At 37.9% G+C, this 21,732-nt stretch overlaps 1 protein-coding gene across 8 annotated transcripts in view; it reads left to right on the top strand.

The window, feature by feature from the left end:
* Nucleotides 1-21,732, top strand: part of elgi (E3 ubiquitin-protein ligase NRDP1 elgi) — a 252,611-nt gene that overhangs the window by 21,738 nt on the left and 209,141 nt on the right. For all 8 annotated transcript variants that reach the window (XM_067152603.2, XM_068228889.1, XM_067152601.2 and 5 more), the window contains 2 exons: nucleotides 12,209-12,309; nucleotides 20,514-20,656. In XM_067152603.2, the coding sequence (XP_067008704.1) occupies nucleotides 12,220-12,309; nucleotides 20,514-20,656 (233 nt within the window). In that variant the 5' untranslated portion in view covers nucleotides 12,209-12,219. The remainder of the gene's footprint in view (nucleotides 1-12,208; nucleotides 12,310-20,513; nucleotides 20,657-21,732) is intronic.

The following is a 21,732-nucleotide window of genomic DNA, read 5'->3' as shown; positions in this document are numbered from 1 at the left end:
ATAACTTCACCTCCCACACGAGTAGGGTATCTTCAGCTGTTTGCATATATTGTCACTGCTAGTCACTACAAGAACATTTCGCCATGCCGGACAGAAGTGATAGTATTGTTAACAACAATTCCCAAAAGAACGATTTTACTTCTGCTTAGCATGTAACACGCAGATAGGAACAAAAGAAGCATTCGGATGTGGTGGCGTGTATGTTAAATGGTTCCATAGAGAGTACATTGGTATGGGCGCGGGAGCTTTTAATGCATTCACGTCATCGAAAAGCAAATTAAAGTTGTTCTGTTCTGAATGTAAGCTGGCTCTTGAGGACTGGAGAACCGGGAGAAATGCCACGTGTGTTCCTGTGGTGCTGACTTCACTGTGGCCCACATCCTCAGAGTGCGCCGATCTCTCTGGCCTAAGACGGAGCCTCGGCCTGCAGGAAACACTCGAACGCATACTAGCTGATGACGCGACTACTGCTGATCTCGTTATCCGCTTTATGTGCGACAGTGGACTTATCAAGGGTATATAAATTACAAGTGTACTGTTACTCAGGGAACGTACGTTCCCTTTTGATACATTAGTAATCCTTTCGGCCAAATTCTATAATTGTTTTTTGTTTTATTTTGTACTGCGTTTCCAAATTCCTTTGTTGAATAAATATTTTTGTTTTATATTTTAAATTTCTTTTCCACTTATTTGTTCAGAGAGGATGATTACCTCGTTGTACTTCCTCTTAAAACAAAAAATCACCACCACCACGTGGCAAGTAGGCCTACAATGAGAAGAAATTCGAGAACTGTGGAAGTCCAAATAAGAAGCGGAACATTTTTAAAGGGGCTGAGCCTCATTGAAACCAAGATCTGTACCCAGGAAGGTGATATAAACAGAATCAGTCATACGGGGAACCAGAACAACCCTCCAAGCAAAGAAAACGAGTCAAAATTCAAACTGTACAATGCAAGCCAGATTAATGGCAAAGATCAAAAGAAGGAGAAACTACAGATGAAGACAATGGAGAACCAGCCAGAAGCCAATGCGAAGGGAATAAAAACTAGGGGAAAGACCAGAATAAAATAGTAACAATAGATGGAGCTGGAAGTGAGGCAACCATACAACACATCATGCGAAGGTTCAAACGGGACCTTTCAAATACGACAGACTCAACATCGATATAGGACACTACCATCACTAGTGCACCAGGTGTATATCAAGCTACGGTGTCCAGAGGGCCATGCATGAACAAGGACTCAAAGGAAAGGTGGACAACAGCAAAGAAGCAAAACAGTGCAGTAAACTAAGAAAAACGAAAACTAATCAAAGGAACTAGGTAACGGGAAAACAAACTTCAAGCAGCTGAGAAGAATGGCTGGCTAGACGTAGGCAGACTCAGCCCAAATACGACCACAGAGACCTTGATAGAATATCTACAGGAAAATGAGATCATTGGCAAAATCTCCTGCAACATGGTAATCGACATGGACACAAGTAGGGCGTTCAAGGTAGACATTCCATTGAAAGAAATTGATAAAGTGTACGATGAATCTCTCTGGCTACTCAGTGTGATTTGTCGGTCATTTTGTGCACCCTGGAAATACAGAGGGTGGCAATGAATACATAGTAATGAACTGGAATGTTGAAGGGTTAAGGGGTGTAATATATAATATACCAACCAATGTATGTGTGCTGACAGAGACTTTTAACTGCAGATTCAAGAACTGACATTGAAGGTTTCTACAATATTTATGTGTTAGCAGAGAAAGACATTAGAGGATGGCCGTCAGGAGGGGGTAACATGCTTCATAAAACTGGAACTGTCTCCGTTCAAAGTTCTATTAAGCGAAGAAGACCAACTGATAGTGAAAACACGAATAGGGACAATCGTCAGCGTCTACTTCAAACCAGATTATAACCCTATAGATGTAATAGACAGTATACAAACTGCAATAAGCGTTTTGCCAGACAATGAAAGGATTATCTTATCTGGGGATTTCAATTGCCCAATAGATAAAACTAGCACTAAAATGGATTTAGTCTTGGAATATATAGTGGAAGAGGGCATGACCTTAGTGTACAACAAAAGTGAATTCACCTACATCTGTCACAATGGAGGCAGTGCAGTCGACCTTACCTTTGTAAGAGGATTTCAGGTACACAGACATGGTCTCTTTCTGGACAATGATGGGGCTATGTTCAGAAAGCATATCCCAGTTCTAACCAAATTGAACTTACAGAAAATTGTGAAAGACCAGCAGATACATCAGATATTTACGAGAACACTCAACCCAAAGATACTACAGGAGAATGTGCTCAGGACTGCAAACATCCCTCAGACTATCAAGGATGGAAAACTAGATGAGGCATTAAGGAATTCATCACTGGCGGAATTGTGGAAGCCCAAAACTCTCATCGAGCATAGAAATGGTTTGATCGAGAATGCTATGAGCAGAGGAAGGACACACTGTTATGTCTGCAGCAAGTAAGGCAAACCATGGACAAAGATAATCTGCTAAAATACCAGGCAGCCAGAAGAAAGTACAAGACCATGCTAAGGCAGAAGAAAAAGGAGTACAGAGAACAGGGGGACGAAAAAATTATAAAGGAAGCAGAAGGCACATACCGAGCACTTAGACTAAAAAAATCCACGCTTCCCAACAGACATCCCGATGGCAACATGGGTGGAGCACATGAAGCGAGCACGAACTGCCAAGGAGACTAGACCGACACTCAAGATAAATGACACTCGTATAATGGAAAATGACATGCACTTTACACCAGTGGAAGTAAGGAAGGTAATATCTGCAATAAACCGCACAGGGCACCAGGTCTGAATGGGTTCTGCAATGAACAATTAAAGCTATCATTGCCCTATGTGGAAAACATCTGGACAGATCTCTTTAATGAGTGTGTTAAAAGAGGTCATATTCGGCTTGACTGGTGCAAATCGATCAAGTTACTGTACAAAGGGAAAAGTGACACAAGTGAACCAGGCTCCTGCAGAGGAATAGCACTAGAATCAGAGCCCTTTAAAATGCTAACAAGCCTGCTGACTCAAAGGCTGAGTACCATAGTGGACCCGCTTTTACCAGAAGAACAATTTGGCTTAAGACATGGTCGATCCATCTTGACGGTTGTTGGAAACGTACTCAGAGATTCAAGAGAAGATTTAGGACCAAAGGAAGATGTTTGCGATCTTCATCGATCTCAGCAGAGCATTCGACACAGTGAATAGGAGTGTGCTTATGGAAAAAAAGTGGAGAACCTAGTAGGGCAGTCAGAGATGACAAGATTAATTATAATTGTACTGGCTGAAAATCAGATACAGGTGTGGGATGGGCTATCAAAATCAAATTGGATAAGTCAAATGGTTGGTATGCTACAGGCGATCCACTTTGTCCAGTATTGTTTAACATCTACACGAGCGAAGTAGTCACCAGAGTCAAGGAAGGCACACTGAACACAAGTATCCACATTTATGCAGATGATATAGCTATTTCTTATAACACTTTTCCGCCTTGTCAATACTTTAACAAGTCGTTCCATGAGGCAGCGGACAAGGTGGAAAAGTGTTATATAGAAATTATCAGTCAATACGGACAGGATTGGACCAATATGGTTCAGACCTCGTTGCAGAGTGGACATGCAAAGGACAAGTGCTGACTCCAAGGAATCACTTTAAGTACCTGGGCATCACGCTCCAAGTAACTGCATCAGCCTTTACAATCCATATAAGGGAAAGACTAGCTACTGCTATAAAAAGCATAAGTGGCATCAGACATATATCGAGAATGTCCGTAGCCATGGCAATGAAATTGTTTGAAGTGAAAGTGATTCCCATGCTTACTTATGGACTGGAATTAATATGGAAACACCTGCCAAAGAAGAAATTAAGGGGGGTTGAAAACATAAAAGCAAGATACTTGAAAAAGGTGCTAGAGCTCTCAAAATACATGTAGTCACGCTACACTTATGTACTGGTAAGGGAAACATTTCTGGTAGAGGACCTGAGGCTACAATTCCTCTTGCCAGCTACAGCTGCATAGACGGAGCTCCTACAAGAGTTGCAAACGAAAAGGAATAACATAGACGAAGAATTCTATAGTACCATGGCTATGCAAACCAAAGACTGGATGGAAGCAGAATACGAGCTGAGGCACTTAGTAACACGTTTGGCAATGCAGGGTTTCCACCACCGAATTTGCAGTCTGAAGTCGTTCCATGCGGCAGCGGGCGAGTGTATTTGCAGTTTGTGTGGAAAATATCACGTCATCAAATGTACCAACAGAACAACATCACTGACGCAATTCTGTTTAGAATAAAGTTGTAATGTACTGCTATACCCATTGGGTGCATTTTCCTTATTATTAAAAATCAATAAACTACATAGATTGTACATAGTTCACTTGTTGCCTTCACCGTGCTGCCCGATTAATGAATGCAGTCCCATGAGTATTCACACGGAACTTCTTGACCTCGGATACTTGTATTATCCATCTTGGCTGTACGTATTGCACAGTCCAAATGTCCTTTCTCAGCCTAGTGAGGGATTCAGGTATAAGTAGTCGCTTAGTCTGTCAAAATTGATCCTGCTTGTGGTAGCGGAGTAATTTCACTGTGATAGGCCTATTGCTGAGGTACTACTTTAGCAGTCTATTTTCATTGCTGTCCTAGTAGATGACAGCGATCAATGGTGTCCGTGGCCAGTTTGATTTTCATTTTATCACAGATAGTTTCCATGACCTTCCCGTAAATGTCTTCGTTAAGCGTCTCGCTCACTCCATGCAGAAGGCAATTATGCCTACTCTACTCCTCCGCTTTGTCACTCTGACCTTCCTGAATTTCAAAACCAAGAGTTCCACGCAAATAGAATAGGGTACATGCATAATTTTCAAAAATATATTTTTTTGAAAAGTACACCAATGAAATAGTAAGGAAACATATTGCATTGTGATAAATTATTTTGTTTTCTATCGCTAAAAAACTATTTAAAAGTCTTCCTTCCGTAAGGCGAGTAAAACATCTTGTGACGTAAGCAGCGAGCTGTGACGTCACCGTGCAGTACTGCACGAAGCTCTACCAGCCGTCGTGCATGAGCTGTTACTTAAAGCCAAATATTTATTATTTGTGATCGTGAATAACTTCGAAATGACAGAAGGGCTCGAAAAAGCACAATCGGACAATCTACCATGTGTGGTTGCCATCATAATGGCATCATTCTTGAGAAATAGCGACTCTTTTATGGCTGCAGAAATTTGCAGAACAAAAGCAAGTTGGCACCTTTTATATATGTGCAATGTACTGTAACTCATAGTATAAGGATAACAAGGAACATGAATAAAAATCTCTTAAATCACCTATGCAATTTATTTCTAGATTTGTTCCCATATTAGGAAAAACATTCAATTTTTAGGCTTTCACCATTACTAAAGCAACAAATCGGACTTCAGCAACTGGCATTATAGTACTATAGTTCTATAACCTGAAAATTAGTGATTAAATATCTTAGTTCTTCTATCTGGTTATTATTAATGAGCATAGTTAACTTAAGATTGAGACCAACCCAACCGACAGGCATTGGTTTTGTAGAGATGTACATTTTTTGTTTTCTAAATTCATGTTTTCTCACGATATACACGCTTACTTTCTGTTATTTCTTTTATAATTGGCTTTAAGTTGCACCGACACATGACAGTAGGTCTTATGACTACGGTGGGATAGGAAAGGGCTAGGAGTGTGAAGGAAGCAGCCATGGCCTTAATTAAGGTACAGCCCCAGCATTTTTCTGGTGTGAAGATGGGAAACCACAGAAAATCATATTCAGGGCTGCCAACAGTGGGGTTCAAACGCACTATCTCCTGAGTGCAAGCTCACAGATCTGCACCCCTAACCACATGACCAACTTGCTCGGAGTTATAGAGTATTTAGGTGTAGCCTACATTTGTTACAAATACAAGCTTTTCGATAAATAAATAACTAACACATGCCAAGATAAATTGGTATGATTAGAGCAATTAGTTTGGTTCATAAACCCTTTGGTTTATTAATCTGACATGGATCACTGAAAACTTGAGTTAGGTGTGGAGAATACCTTAATAATCAGCATTAATTTATGCACTGTTTATTACTTTCATACTCCAATAGTAATTGAAGCATTTAATTAAAGAATCATAGATCAAATTTAAAGTTTTACCATTGAAATTGCAGACATTGAAAAGTGATTAACAGTTCAAACAAATTCAGTTTACGTTAAAATGATTCAATATATCAGTGAAATTTATTCCTGGTTTTACTGTCCTTTGGCTCATTGATAAATAATTTGTTTTGAGTGGTATGCCATATATTTGTTCACATTGGAACTATACACAATTTATAAATTTTCTGCTTCCCTGCCTGCACAATATTCACTTTTAGTCCAAAAAATAACACAGGTTATTACACACCGTATAGAAATTGAACTTAACCTTATCAGACACTAACATAAAGGAGAAATACATGAACTGTATCCTGTTTCTCAAAGCACACTGTATTATTTCGTCTGCTAATATAGTCAACCTGGACGAAGACGTCAGACCAATGAGATCGCGTACTTGCGTCACGTGACAATTTTGTACTTTAATTTGGATTTTGATCATGTTTGGAGTTATTTCTGCATTCTGACCACATTTTTTAATACTGCATGAAATTTTGAATAAGATGAGCATATTTTAAATTAAAACCTCAGATCGTGCATGTTTCTTTGTCTGGAAGGTTTGGAAGTCTGCTTAGAGCACAGTCAGAACATTGTTGGGTTTGGTAGTGCTGCTAGTGGGAGCAGACATGGCTTCCTCCAGGCTAGCTTGGAATTGAGCCTTCTCTTTTCAAAGCCTGTAATTTTTTCCTTCACTGCTTTCAGGGTCATTGTTGCACACCAAATATGTTTATATCCTAAAGCACTGTTAGCCAACTGGAGAGGATGAGCGATGACACTTTTGCACCTTTTTGATGGTCCCAGGTTGTTGTGCTGCTGCTGTTTCCTAGCAACTTTTAGCATTTCAGGAAATAGTGTACAAATCCATTTAGTTCTCAAACCTTTCCTACAAGCACGAATAGTCTTTTTAAATGAGTTGAAGCAATACAACATAAAATATCTTTCACTTTTCTTTGCAGCACTTTAATTCATAAACAAATTCACACTGAAGCTTTCCCCTGAGATTAGAGTATTTGAGGTTTATAGTACTAGACTAACACACTGTACAGGCAACAAAAATTCAACACACAACTAGTCAGTCTGAGGGTAAGACTACCCCACTGTCGGCAGCCCTGAAGATGGTTTTCCGTGGTTTCCCATTTTAACACCAGGCAAATGCTGGGGCTATACCTTAAGGCCACGGCTGCTTCCTTCCCATTCCTAGGCCTTTCCTGTCCCATCGTCGGTGCGACGGAAAACAAATAGCATCTTTCTTTTCCTTTGTTATTTCAAAAGATAAGTATGCTGTAAAGTTTAAGGAATTTACATTTTAGCACAACATATCTCTGGTTGTCTGGGTTGGAGGTACAAATAAAAATGACCCCAACGTGATACCTTAATGATTAAGGAATTTCTCTGTTTTTCTAGTAGGTTTTATGCGAAACTTGTAAATTAATTGATCAGCCACCAGTGATCTGCAGTTAGGGCTGTTCTCCATGTGACCGATTCCTTATCAATTGTTTATGAAGTTTTTATTAAATATTTTCAAAGAAGTTAGAAATTTATGGGACATCTCCCTTTGTAAATTATTGCAGTCCCTAATTCCACTTTCTACTGTATAAACAAATATTTGTCCTAATTTATCCTCTTGAATTCCAACTTTACCTTCATATTATGATCTTTCCTACTTTTAAAAGCACTGGGCAAGTTGGCCGTGCGGTTAGGAGTGCGCAGCTGTGATACCTTTCATCCGGGAGATAGTGGGTTCGATCCCACTGTCGGCAGCCCTGAAGATAGTTTTCCATGGTTTCCCATTTTCACACCAGGCAAATGCTGGGGCTGTACCTTAAGGTCATGGCCGTTTCCTTCCAACTCCTAGCCCTTTCTTATCCCATTGTCGCCATAAGACCTATCTGTGTCGGTGCGACGTAAAACCACTAGCAAAAAAAAAAAAAACCCACTTATTCATCTACTAAGTTCATTCCACACAGTCTTTCCACTGGCGGCTCAGAACATACTACTTAGTCGAGCAGCTCATCTCCTTACTCCCAATCCTTCCCAGCCCAAAGGTTGTAACATTTTTGTAATACTGCTGTTTTGTTAGAAATCACCCAGACCAAATCGTGCTGATTTACTTTGGATCTTTTCCAGTTCTCAAATAAAAGTCGCAGTGAGGTATTCCGCCCAGTCAGAGCTTTTGAACGACATAAAAATACAGTTAAAATTGACCTGGCAGACCTCTAGAAGCAAGCATTAACGTATGAAATATTAGCCTATTATTATTATTATTATTATTATTATTATTATTATTATTATTATTATTATTATTATTATTATTATTATTATTATTATTATTATCATTATTATTATTATTATTGTTATTGTTGTTGTTGTTATTATTATTATTATTATTATTATTATTATTATTATTATTATTATTATTATTTAACAGTCAGGTCAGGAGTGATCCTGATACCATATCCGACAGTAGACGGTACTACCTGCGACTGTCTGGCCGAGGGTTGGGCGGCCGACACCAAACCCGACAAACTAGGGGAAGACCAACAGCTACGGGTGGAGGAGTTTTCCCCTAGAAGGTTTGATGAGACCCTTGTGTAGGAAATGACACATAAATTCATCAACTGCTGCCTTGCGGTGAGGTAGGGGACTGCCAAAGGCTAAGGGAGAATACCCCTGACAGAAAATCCCCAGCAGTGTTAGGCTTAGCAAGTCAACTGAAGGGTTATATCGATTGCTTTCAACTACAAAACGAGCCTCGGAACGCAAAGAAAATACCGGATAGACATGTCTTCTCAAACATCTGCAATGTATGATGACCGTAAGGCTGATGTTCAAGTACGATGTTCTGAGAAGAAGCCCAAAAGAAAGAGTCCTAAACACAGAATTGGAACATTAAATATCCTGACCCTGACTGGCAGAAGCGAGGAGCTGATAGATATGATGGAAAGGAGGAACCTCTGTATTCTTGGCCTGAGTGAGGCAAAGTGGAAGGGAAGAGGAACAAAAAAGCTAAGAAAAGGATACAAACTACATTGGAATGGAAATAAAACAGAAGCCAAAAATGGTGTAGGTTTTATATTAAGAGAGGACATTGATGTCATCAGTGAGGTAATATATGTTAATGAAAGAATTATTAAGTTGAACATCTCTCTTAACAAGAGTGTGCTGACAGTAGTCCAGGTGTATGCCCCACAGACTGGCTGTAACGAAGAGGAAAAAGAACAATTCCGAACTGATTTAGAAGAAGCTATAGAAAGAGAGGAAAATATCATAATAATGGGAGATCTAAATGCTCAAGTTGGATCAGACAGGCATGGATATGAAAATGTACTAGGTCCACATGGTTATGGAGACAGGAACCCAGAAGGAGAAAGTCTTCTAGATCTATGTGTAAGGAATGGCTTGAGAATAAACAACAGTTGGTTTCAGAAGCAGCTAAGTCATAAACTAACAAGATACAGTTGGAATGGAGATAGTAAAACTCTGATAGATTATTTTATATCTGACAATGAAGCAGGAAAGACCCTATGTGATGTCAGAGTTATACCAAGTGAAAGCCTGGACAGTGACCACAGACTTCTCCTTGCAACAATAAAGCACATTGAAATTTATAGACCTCAGAAATACAGGAAACCAAAAATTAAGACATGGGAGCTAAAGAAGACAGAGAAACAAGTTGAATACACAAAAAAAGTGACCAATAAATTACCATCAGATGCATTACAAGAAGGCAACATCGAGTGGACTAGATTCAAAGAAAGCATTGTCGGAGCTGCATTAGAAGTTTGTGGTAAAACTAATAGCAAAATGAAGGGAAAAGAAACTCCTTGGTGGAACGATCGGGTGAAGATTGCTGTGAAAGTGAAAAATGAAACCAGGAAAGCCAGAGACAAAGAAATGCAAAAAGGAAGTCAGGAATGAATCTAGAGTAAACGAACTGCAGCAAAAATACAGAGATCAGAAGTTACAAGTAAAGAAAATTGTGGCCGAAGAAAATCAGACAGCTTGGACTGATTTCACAGATAAACTAGAGCAAGACAGCAAAGCTAATTCTAAACTACTTTACCGAACAATACGAAATATAAGAAGAGACAATGAATACATAACAGCAATAGAGGAACCAGATGGTAACATAGTTAGGGAGGAGACAGAAATAAGGAAGATCATAAAATCCTATTTTGATAATTTATACAACAGTACTGGGAAAGACTCCAATGATGTAATCACGCAGGTCAGTTTAAGCTGCAATGATGAGCCTGACCAAGAGAGTCCGCCAACATGGAAGGAAGTAGAGACGGCCCTTAATAGTATGCCCAAGGAAAGATCTACAGGATTTGATGAAGTCAGTGCAGATATGATCAAAGCAACTGGTGCAATAGGAATACAGTGGCTTCATAGAGTAATTAATGCAATATGGAAGGATAGGAAAGTCCCAGATGATTGGAAAAAGGGAATAATAATACCTCTCTTCAAAAAAGGAAGCCGGAAGAAATGTAGCAATTATAGAGGGATCACTTTATTGTCTCATGGTTTGAAAATATTTGAGAAAATACTTGAAAAAAGGCTAAGGAAAATAATAGAACCACAACTACAGGAAGAACAATATGGATTCAGAGAACACCGATCAACTACCGATCTCATATTTGCACTTAGAATACTGTTAGAAAAGCATTGGGAGAAGGGCAAAGACTTAACACTAGTGTTTTTGGATCTCGAAAAAGCATTTGATAGTGTTCCAAGGAAGACTATATGGGAATGTTTAAGAAAGAAGAATGTACCCAAAGGGCTTATCCAGAAAGTTAAAATGCTTTACGAAGACTGCTGCAGTTGCGTACAGATAGGAAACGGTAATTCTGATTGGTTCCAAACCACTAAAGGAGTGCAACAAGGCAGTACCCTTTCACCGTTACTTTTTATCACTGTCATGGATGAAGTCATGAAAGAAATTAAGCAGAAGAACAATATGGACATCCATGCATTTGCATTTGCATTTGCAGATGATGTAGTAATTTGGGGAAATACAGAGAAGGAAGTCCAAGAGAGGCTGAACACCTGGAATGAACATTTGAAAGCACACGGATTAACAATAAATAAATCGAAAACTGTTACTATGTCTGTCAACAGGCAGAAGAAGAAAGGAAAAATAATGCTGGAAGGTACACAACTGGAAACAGTAGACCAATATAAATATCTTGGGTGCATCATTTCAAGTGATAACAGAATACAGCATGAGATTAACAACCGCATTCAAAAATCAGCTCAGTTTTACCATCAAGTTCGGAACCTCCTCTGGAACGAACAAGTTCCCTTAAGATCAAAGCAGATTCTATTCCAATCATACTTCACCCCCATAATAACATATGGCCTAGAAACCTGCACAACAACCCAACAAGTGGACAGCAAACTACAAGCCGCAGAAATGAAGTTCCTACGAACTATGGTACAGAAGACAAAAAGGGACAGGGTAAGGAATGAAAGAATAAGGGAGCAAGCTGGTGTGTACCCATCCCTGAATGAAAAAGTGACAAGGGCCCGTTTGAAATGGTTTGGCCATGTCAAACGAATGGACGATGGAAGGACAGCAAAACAATGGCTACACACAGCCGTGGCCGGAAAACGTCCGGTAGGAAGACCTAGGAAGAGGTGGCTGGACCAAGTGAAAGAGGACATAGGAACAAGAGTAATCAGCTGGGATGTCGTCTTGAGAGAAGAGTGGTACATGGACAGACAGAAGTGGAGAGTGTTCGTAAACCACACCCAGGCAACTGGAGTGGAAAACTGATGATGATGATTATTATTATTATTATTATTATTATTATTATTATTATTATTATTATTATTATTATTATTATTATTAATCATATAGGTATGCTGTTTGTTTTCACCATCTGTATTTGATATTGGATTTATTTGTTGTTGTTTATCAGTTAGGTCAGTATTTGCTATGTATATGACTAAATTAATTGAATTCAATCAATGATTTTTCTTGCTTGCAGTCTCATTTAAAGATCCCTTATGATCTTTCTTTAGGTTGGTGAGTGATGGGGTTTGAGGTGACTCGGTTTCAAGGCGAGGTTGACGAGGAACTAGTCTGCCCAATCTGCTCAGGAGTGTTGGAAGATCCTCTCCAGGTATTACGGTTCTTCCATACTTTATAAACTATGTTCCAGAAAATTTTAATAGGTTTGAGATAGACTCTAGGTTATGTTTGTTTCACTACACTCGTTCATTTCCCCAGGAAACTATTTCATAAAACTAACAGGTCCGGTACACAAGCCGACTATCTCCAATTTGGGCTTCAGAAATTTTTTAACCTAAAGGGCAAATTCTACCATGACCAAAGAAGGAACTTAGATGCGAAAATTATAGTTCTTTGCCATTTGTAAGTAATTATTAAATGCTAATATTTGCCAAGCGCTAGCTACGACTCTTTAGCCATGGTAGTCACGTTACGACGTCATAGTTCATGCCTTCAACTTGTTGAAGGTCAGCCGTGATGAAACTATGTCATGAGCCAACATCAGACATTCAAATTTACATAAAAACACAAACTAAGCACACCATAGGCTTTGGATATTAATTCCCTGTCTCTCTAACACCCTATGACGTCAGGATGACGACATCAACCCTCAGTCGCTAAGTAAACATGGTCACCATTTGCTCTCCTAGTTATATATAGTGTACTCTTCAATGTCGTATATATATGTCAGGTAATAGTTCAAAAACCCAGTATTTTCACACCTCTACTCTTTCCTTGTACCCTAATTAATATATAGGGCCGATGACCTCGATGTTAGGCCCCTTTAAACAAGCAAGCAAGCAATGAATATATATATATATATATATATATACACAATTGTATTTCATGGCGCCTACAAGTGAACTTCGATGGTCGGCTTGTGTACCATAACCACACTAACTAATAATATTAGAACTTGTAAAAATAATTAATTACCCAAATTCTGTTTCATAAAGATTTACACATACTAATAAAATGTCTTTACTCATCAGTTCATTAGTCAGCCGATACAAATGGTGGTTGGAATATCTTTGTTGCATATGTTCATGGTTTGCATTTGTTCTTAGCAGTAGGTTAGTGCTTGACTGCAACCGGCTATGTTCGATTGGCTCACTTGATATTTTCGTTGTTGTGACTGATACATATCGTCCCCACTATGGCAAACTAGGGAACCGGTAATTCTTAAAATATGGTTAGATTTTATTAGTTATATAATGTCTACCCTCTGACAGTCTCAAATCTGTAGCTCATTCTGTATGGCTAACACACAGAACCAATCATTAAATATAAAAATTGATTTGACATAAGTAATCATAACTTCTTTCAGCTCTCCTCATTTTTTTTGACAATTTGCACATTTGTTAGTTTGCCAGAGGGGGGATGATATGAGAATAGGTAAAAGTGAAAATAATGTGAGAGAAGAAAGTTTCTTTGCGGAAAATGCTTGAATTACAGCGTCAACTATTCGCAGCCTATTGCACACTATAACCCTCTTTGTTCTTTTATTTTTTTATTTTAAAAATCTCTTAAAAATCTCTGAGATGGACTAGAAAAATTGTTTACTGGTGGTATAAGCCAATATTTTAAAGGATAGATGGAACCTCTGAGCAGAACTGCACCAAGGAAAGGTGTCCAACCATTAGCCATCTTATTGTTCGAGTCACCCTAGCACACTACCAGGCCAATTTGTACAAACATAGAATTCGAAATTTGGTTCACAAAAGAACATTACGTTCAAGGATTGTTTCCGATATCAATTAACAAATGCTGGTCAATATGTACTTATCACAAACATAGTGATATTGCGTATCACTACCAACCTGTTGAGTGCAATCAGAAGCTGCTGTTTTGAGGTTAATGATTCATTCCTTGCAGTGGGAAATTTTACCACATTACCAGTCCTATCAAGTAAATACTGAATAGTTCTGTAATCTAACCCAAATCTCTCATTGTATTTGTATGTTTGTTACATACCAGTACAGGCTGTTTTTGGCCTAAAATTTATTGGACAGTGAATACCTACACCGTTCTACATCACTATTTGAATCCGAGTTGACCATTTTGCTGATCTTCATGATTTTACGTCAAAATATTAAAATATCACTCATTTTGGTTTCACTTATAATGTGGATCATAAGTCAAGATACTCATAGAAATAATCCCAATAATATGAGTAACTTTTATTACTCATGTTGGCTATGAAACAATTTACTAATATTATTAGGAATATCTACTAATAATTTTGACTCATAAACTAATTACTAATATTAGCTAATAACTCTATGAAATGCAATACTAATAATATTAGTTAATATTATTGGTTTCTTACTAATAATATTAATGAAAAATGTTTTATGAAACAGGGCCCAGAACTGCCTGCTTTAAGGCTAGTGTTATTCATGTTGGGTGTTAAGAGTTCAATAAATCTTTGTATCCATCTAAATTCTAGGCCATAATGAAAGACTTCTTTCTAATGCACAGTGGTTGTTGTTACTGCTGTTTCAGGAATAAGTAAGGATGGTATTTTTTAGTGTTTTGAAACCAGAAATTTAGCATTTTGTTGCATTTATACGTTTGTAATTTGGGGATGAATAGCATTTTCAAGAAAACATAGAATTAAAATTAATTGTGATAAATAATGTCTCTTCCAAACATTAATTCGAATTTATTCATTCGGAACAAATGTTTCAGATTCCCTATGGGAATCAACATCTATTATACATTAATTTGGAAATAAAATCACATTTGCATAGAGTTAATCGTAGAATAAAAAATATGCATAAAGTATAATACAATCGTACATTTGAAGGGCTTATTGCAATAACGTTACAAGTCACACTTCTAACACATCAAGATATTTGTTGCAGAATATTTCAAACTACTAAAGGAATAGCCTCACCAAATATTTTGTGAATATTCCACTATTCCAATAGATGTCAGGACTATACTGAGAAACTTGTTAGTGCAATACCTTTTCACTTACTTTGTTTATGCATAAATGTGACAAGCCACTACAAGGAACTGTCTTCTGCAATTTTGGAGAAACTAGTGGCTTTTGAAGAAAATTTAGGAACTGATATATGTTTTAGTGACAACAATATAGTTGACAAACTGGATGCCAAATGATAATTAATCTAGGAGCTCTACTAAGATACAGTAATTGAGTCATATGCGCGAACAAACATCTATGTTACATTTTTGTGGCATTTGAGATATTCACGGAACAAACGTCTATGATGTGTCCTGGATCTGTATTTGCAGGTAGTTTGAGCATATCTCAACAGATCGTTATAGTATTCCTGAAATTGTGAAGGGAAATGCACTTGAAAAATAATGGAACAAAAGTCTATATTACATAGTTTCCCGCGCAAGCGCTCGACAATCTTAACCGCTGTAAAGAAGCGAGTTCAATTAAGTTTTATATTTAAAGGAACAGTATTTGTACACACCAAATCATTGCAATTAGGCTAAAATATTCAAATAACACTATTCTCCTCTGTTTGCATCCATTATGTGCGAAAGAGTGAGCGCGTGCACTTCTAACCTGTTGGTTTACGGAACAAAAGTCTATTACATTCTCTCTCGTAGCAATATCCTGCGGTTAACAATCATCTTTATTGGTGTTTTTCTAAATATATAGGGAATGTAACGACGACGTTTGTTCGTGCATAGACTCAATTATTGAAAAAGGCTATTTTTCCTGCATTTCGTGTTCTTTAGCTTCTCTTATTTTATTCCTGATCTCTCTATTAATGTTTTTATATTCATCAGTATTACAATTTTGCTGTCCTCTTCCTCTCCATTAATTTAAGGAACTCATCAGTCATCCAGGTCCTTTTTGACAAAATTTGTTTGTAGATGTTGTATCTTTAATTCCATTGTGTATTTTAATTTTTCAATTTTCACTTCAGTGTGCGAATTATTAGGTACAGTGCTTATTATTTTATTTAGTTGTAGTTCAACTTTATCTCTTGTGGAGGGTTGTTTAATTTTTTGTAAATCATATTTTGTAATCACTTTCTGTAAAGTTTTCTTCAACCTAATTTTTAAACACCAACTAAAGGATTATGGTCTGAGTAAATATCAGCGCCGGAGTATGTTTTCACTGAAGAACAACTGTTCCTGTAACCTTGGTTTACCAAGATATAGTCAATCTGGTTTCTAACAATATGTTCGAGTCTCTTGGTGTCTTCCAGATATACAGACGTCTGGGTGGAAGAGTAAATAATGTATTTATTATCACAAATCCATGTTCTCCAACAAATGTACTAAGCTGTTCTCCTCTTTCATTTCTTTCACCGAGACCACATGGGCCTATGAAGCCACCTTCAGAACCTCTCCCAATTTCGGCATTGAAATCCCCCATTATGATTGTGAGATCACGTTTTGATAATTTTTTTCAAGATATCCCCAATCTGGGAGTATAGTTCTGCTACTTCTTCGTCGCTCTCATCTGTAGTTGTAGCATACACCTGGATGATATTCACTTGTGCAGGTCTGGCATTTATTTGAACTAACATGAGTCTCTCTGAGATTGCAACAAAATTAGTAACACATACTGCAACTGATTTAGATACTATAAGCCCCACGCCAAAGTGGAACTGTTCATCAGATGTTCCGGAATAATACACTCGGTGTTCATCAATGTTACGATAACCTGATCCCGGCCATCGCATTTCACTCACTCCCATGATCTTAATCCCCATTCTTTTCATTTCCTGGATTGCATTGTTAACTTTTCCTGTTTGTGCCAGTGTCCGTACATTCCATGTGCATATCTTAATACTCTCGGTGAAAGAAATATTCTCAACCACACCTTTGTTCAGAACTGCCCCCCCCTCCCCCCTCCCTCTCCCGGAGATCCGAAAAGGGGACTATCTCTGGAAACATTTTGTTTGAACACAGCCATGATGTGTTACTAAAGGATATCCGAATATCTTTAATGCAGTAGTTCCTCGTTGCTTTCTGCATCCTCATGCCGTTGGCTAACCTGTAGCTTATCTGCCTTTTGGGATAATTTCTTATCCCACGGTCAAGAGAGTGCCCTTCCTTCTATCCGCTCATCCGACCTCTGAGGAGGTTGTTGATTCTTTGTAAAAGGGGATCTCCTTATCCTGGGAGATTCTCGGTCCTTGCATCCGTTAGCCACTTGCTGTTCCAGCAAACATTGCCCCCTCTCTACCACGGGAGGGGGTGAATGTCAGGATTTTCCCTTTGCGAGTCTAGGACCTTAGCATTAATAGTCTTAATTGCAAATATGTTGTCTGTAGTGGATCTGTTACTACAAAAACCGTTCTGTTAGTCCCCAGTAACATTTTTCAGTAAATGGTTTTAAACGCCGTAAAAGAATAAAAGAGAATTTTGTATGCCGTGTTTACAAGAGATTTACCACGATAATTTTGAAGTTCTTCCTTATCTCCTCCTTTATGAATTGGGGCAATAAGTGATTCCTGCCATTCTTTTGGAATAACTTCGAGCCGTATCCTTAGAATGATCTCATACATGTATTTATGTAATCTTTTTCCACCATATTTAATAAGCTCAGCAGGAATGTTGTCACTAACTGAAGCTTTGTTTTTTAAACATATAATACTTTGTAATACCTCCTGATATGATGTCTCTGGTATTTGTTCTTCTGATGGGGAACTAGATGGTTTACCAATACAGGTTTCTGGATCAGCACAATTCAGCAAGGAATCGAAGTATTGCTTATAGTAATTTAATAATTTGTCCTGATCAGTAATTAAATTTCCAGACTTATCTCTCATAAAATTCGATCTTGGTTGAAATCCTTTTTTTTTTAAATTGTTGACAGTTCCATACATCTTGCGGATGTTCCTGTTTCTGTAGTCTATTTGTTCTCTCGGGTAGTTTTTTTTCTTTCTACGAATTAATTTACTACATTCTTTCTGTTTTTCTCTGTATAGTTCAACATCTACATTCTTATTAGACTGCAGCCACTTACTATGCCATAATGCCACTTCATTAACTGCATCTTGACATGCCTCATCGAATCATTTCTTTTTTTTTACTAACCTTTTGGTATCACTTTCATTGCTACTGTTGACATGATTTGTTTTGCGTTATTCCACATTCGTTCACAAACTTTGTCATTTGTTTCATCAGTGTCTTCTATAGGATCTTCTCCCAGAATATCAAATCTGTTTGTTATTTCCACATTATACTTTTATCTTTCATCCTCCTGCTTCAGTTTCTCAGTGTCAACTTAGCATCTTTCCTCAGTCTGTGACTTACAAGAGGTTTTGAATTTAATTTTAACAGAAGCAATTATCATATTGTGATCAGGTCCTATCTCAGCTCCTCGGTAAGCTCTGATATCAGTTATGGAGCTTCTATGCCTGTTATCAATTAGGACATGATCTATCACATTGACAGTCTTACCATCACACAAATACTATGTTTCCTTATGAATTTATTTATTTGGGAAGGTGGTACTCCTCACATTCATGTTTGTGGATGTAGCAGAATTAATTGGTCTAATGGCATTATCATTGCTTTTGTCATGCAGACTTTCCCTTCCTATTGTTGGCACAAAAATTCCTTCCTTTCCCACTTTTGCATTGAAATCACCCAAAATCATTCTGACATGTTTGTGCAATTTATTCCACAGTTCTATCAAATCCTCATAAAAGGAGTCTTTAACACGATCATCCTTGTCGTTTGTTGGGGCATGGCAGGTCACCAGTGATATTTTAAATCATTTAGAATGTACCCTCAAATAGTATAGTCTTTCATTCACATGTTCAAAGGACAGCACTGATGATACTAGTCAATTTTGGACACAAAATGCAGTTCCAAATTTGTGGGGTTTCTTTACCACTCTTAAAAAGTGTATACTTCTCCATGTCCTGTATACCATTACCCAATAATCTAGTCTCTTGAATTGCAGCAATTTCCACTCTATACTTCTCCAACTGTTGACTGAGGATTTTGAAAGATCCAGGTTTATACAGGGTTCTTACATTCTAAGTTCCTATTCGTAAAGCCGATTTACGTTGCAGGGTAGTCATATTTTGATATCCATTCTTATTCATCCGAGGCAAATGTGAGATATTCGTAACAATTTTTTTTATGCAATAGACCCGTTAACATACTTCACACACTAAAACATACTGTTCAGAGTCGTCCCTTTTATGTTCATTATATAGAAATACGGTAATTGCTATTCTTCACTGAAAGTGTATTGTGCAGCGAGGTCAACTTCGCCTGCAGCTGTTATTTTCCCATTTAGTAGTTTTATTGAATACTACAATCCATCCAGTTATTAAATTTTAAATATTATAAGACAGTTTTTGTTGAAAATGAAATGCATCTATTTTGCGGGAATTCTTTTCCTCCAGAATTTTAAGTTGAATGTAGGTGTATCTCCATTATCGTAAGTAAGCTGTCTTTCTCCTCTTGATCATGCTAATTAGCTTTTGGTCCTTCTTCATGCACTTCTCTACCACTGCATTGGAGATGTGACCTTTCCATGAAATGATATAGATTTCAATTTTCATAAGGAATGAGTAAGTTCATAATTGTTTAACCAAGAATGAGTTGGCTGGAAAATGTATAAATTCCAATAACAGACCAATTATATTGGAATTATGAATTTACTCATGCAGGACAAATATTGCAAGTTTGCTATGGAAATAAAAATCTGTATCATCTGATGGCCAGCGGTAGTCATTTTTTATATTATAGTACATTGGTGCTGCCTGTGGCTCCAAGTAGCCTGTGCAGTGGGCACCAAATGCATGCACTAGCCATGTGTCTTAATAGGTGTTCTAGTTATCAACTGATGAATCCAAATTTGCACACTGGAGCAAAACACCAGCAACCAGGGATGAGTTAGCTGGAAAATTTACCTTTTGCAGTAATGGACCAATTATATAAAATCTTCAGCATCCTTCGGTAGATCCATGTCTCGAAGGCTTCCACTCTGTTTATGGTGTTGCTCTTCACTGTGCATGTCTTATCTCTGTATAGAAGTACTGAATAGATGTAACACTTCATAAATTTATCTTACCTCTAGGATGAGGCTTCTTTTTCACACAATAAGTTTCTCATCTTCAAAACAGTTGCATGAGCCATTTCTGTCCTCATGGATCACAAAGTTCAGGTCTAGGTCTTCAGTGACCCAACTGCCAAGGTACTTGAATTTACTTTTATGATGATGTGAGAATTTTACTACTCTAAGTTACAGGATACTGTGAAGATATTACAAAAGGAAAATACGTTTGTTTTATTTGAAATGTGTATGTGTAAAGAAATTTCTTTGCTTGATTATAGAATTTTCATTTTATTCTGCAGGCTCCTGTTTGTGAACATGCCTTCTGTCGGGCATGCATTCAGGAGTGGCTCTCTCGTCAACCAACCTGTCCTGTTGATCGGCAAGCCATCACTTCGGCACAGCTGAGGCCAGTTCCTAGGATACTGAGGAACCTCTTAGCGAGGTATATTTACCCTTATTTTGTGTTCAGTGTTATCCATTAACATTCTGATTATGCTGGTTGATTTGGTTCAGAGTCAATTCTTGCAATTCTGCATTTTGCCTGTTGCTAGTTCGTGATGAGTGTGTTGATTGTTTCTTCTATCTCAGATTACATCTTCAATCCAACTTTCATCACATATGAGATGAGTTAAATGTATCCCAACAATTTTAACCATACACCTTATCAATAATTTTTCTCCTTACAACATCCTTCTTAAGGTCATTATCGTCTTATGTGCAAGACCTACCATCTTTATGACTTTAACTGTGCATTAACTTTGTTGTAAAATTTATGTTCCTTTAAGCACCTACTTTGTAATACTCTCCTACTTTTAGGGCTTGCATGGTGTTAGTGGGAATGTGTGTGATTTGGAAAATAGAGTAAAATTGAATAGGTTTTCCAAGTATTTTCATCATCAGTTTCCCTTCCTGCAGAGTTGGGATGTTAATGCCTCCATTCCAGGTTCTTTCTTATTCTATTTGTCTTGATAGTCCTACCACCTTAGTCTGGGTCTATCTTTCTTACTTACTCACTTACTTACTTACTTACTTACTTACTTACTTACTTACTTACTTACTTACTCACTCATTCTTAGCCTCCATGAACTGCTTCGGTATCCCTGTCTCTTCCACCCTCTAATCATCTCCAAACCATCATCATCATTATTTTCATTCCCCTTGTCCAGCTCCTAACAAGTCGGGGTTTTGATGGCACTTCTCCACCGTTGTCTCTCCTTCCACCACTCCTCTTCAGTAATTGTATTCCAGTCCAGTCTTCTTTTTCTTATATGGTTCTTGAGAGTCCATCCAACTTGCTCTGGGCCTCCCTCTTGCCCTCTTTCCTTTTATCTTAGCCTCCAACATTTTATTTTTATCATTTCTTCCTCCGTCCTCATAACATGTACAAACCATCTCAGTTTATTCTTCTCCTTCCTATCCCTCAGTTTTTTTTACCCCTACCTCTTTTCTGACAACATTTCTTACTCTGTCTCTCCTCATCTTCCCTGCCATACTCAGGAACTTCATCTCACTGGCCTG

Source organism: Anabrus simplex, chromosome 8, assembly GCF_040414725.1.
Source record: "Anabrus simplex isolate iqAnaSimp1 chromosome 8, ASM4041472v1, whole genome shotgun sequence".
In the NCBI taxonomy this organism is placed as follows: Eukaryota; Metazoa; Arthropoda; class Insecta; order Orthoptera; family Tettigoniidae; genus Anabrus; species Anabrus simplex.
This window is presented reverse-complemented; position numbering and strand designations above follow the sequence as displayed.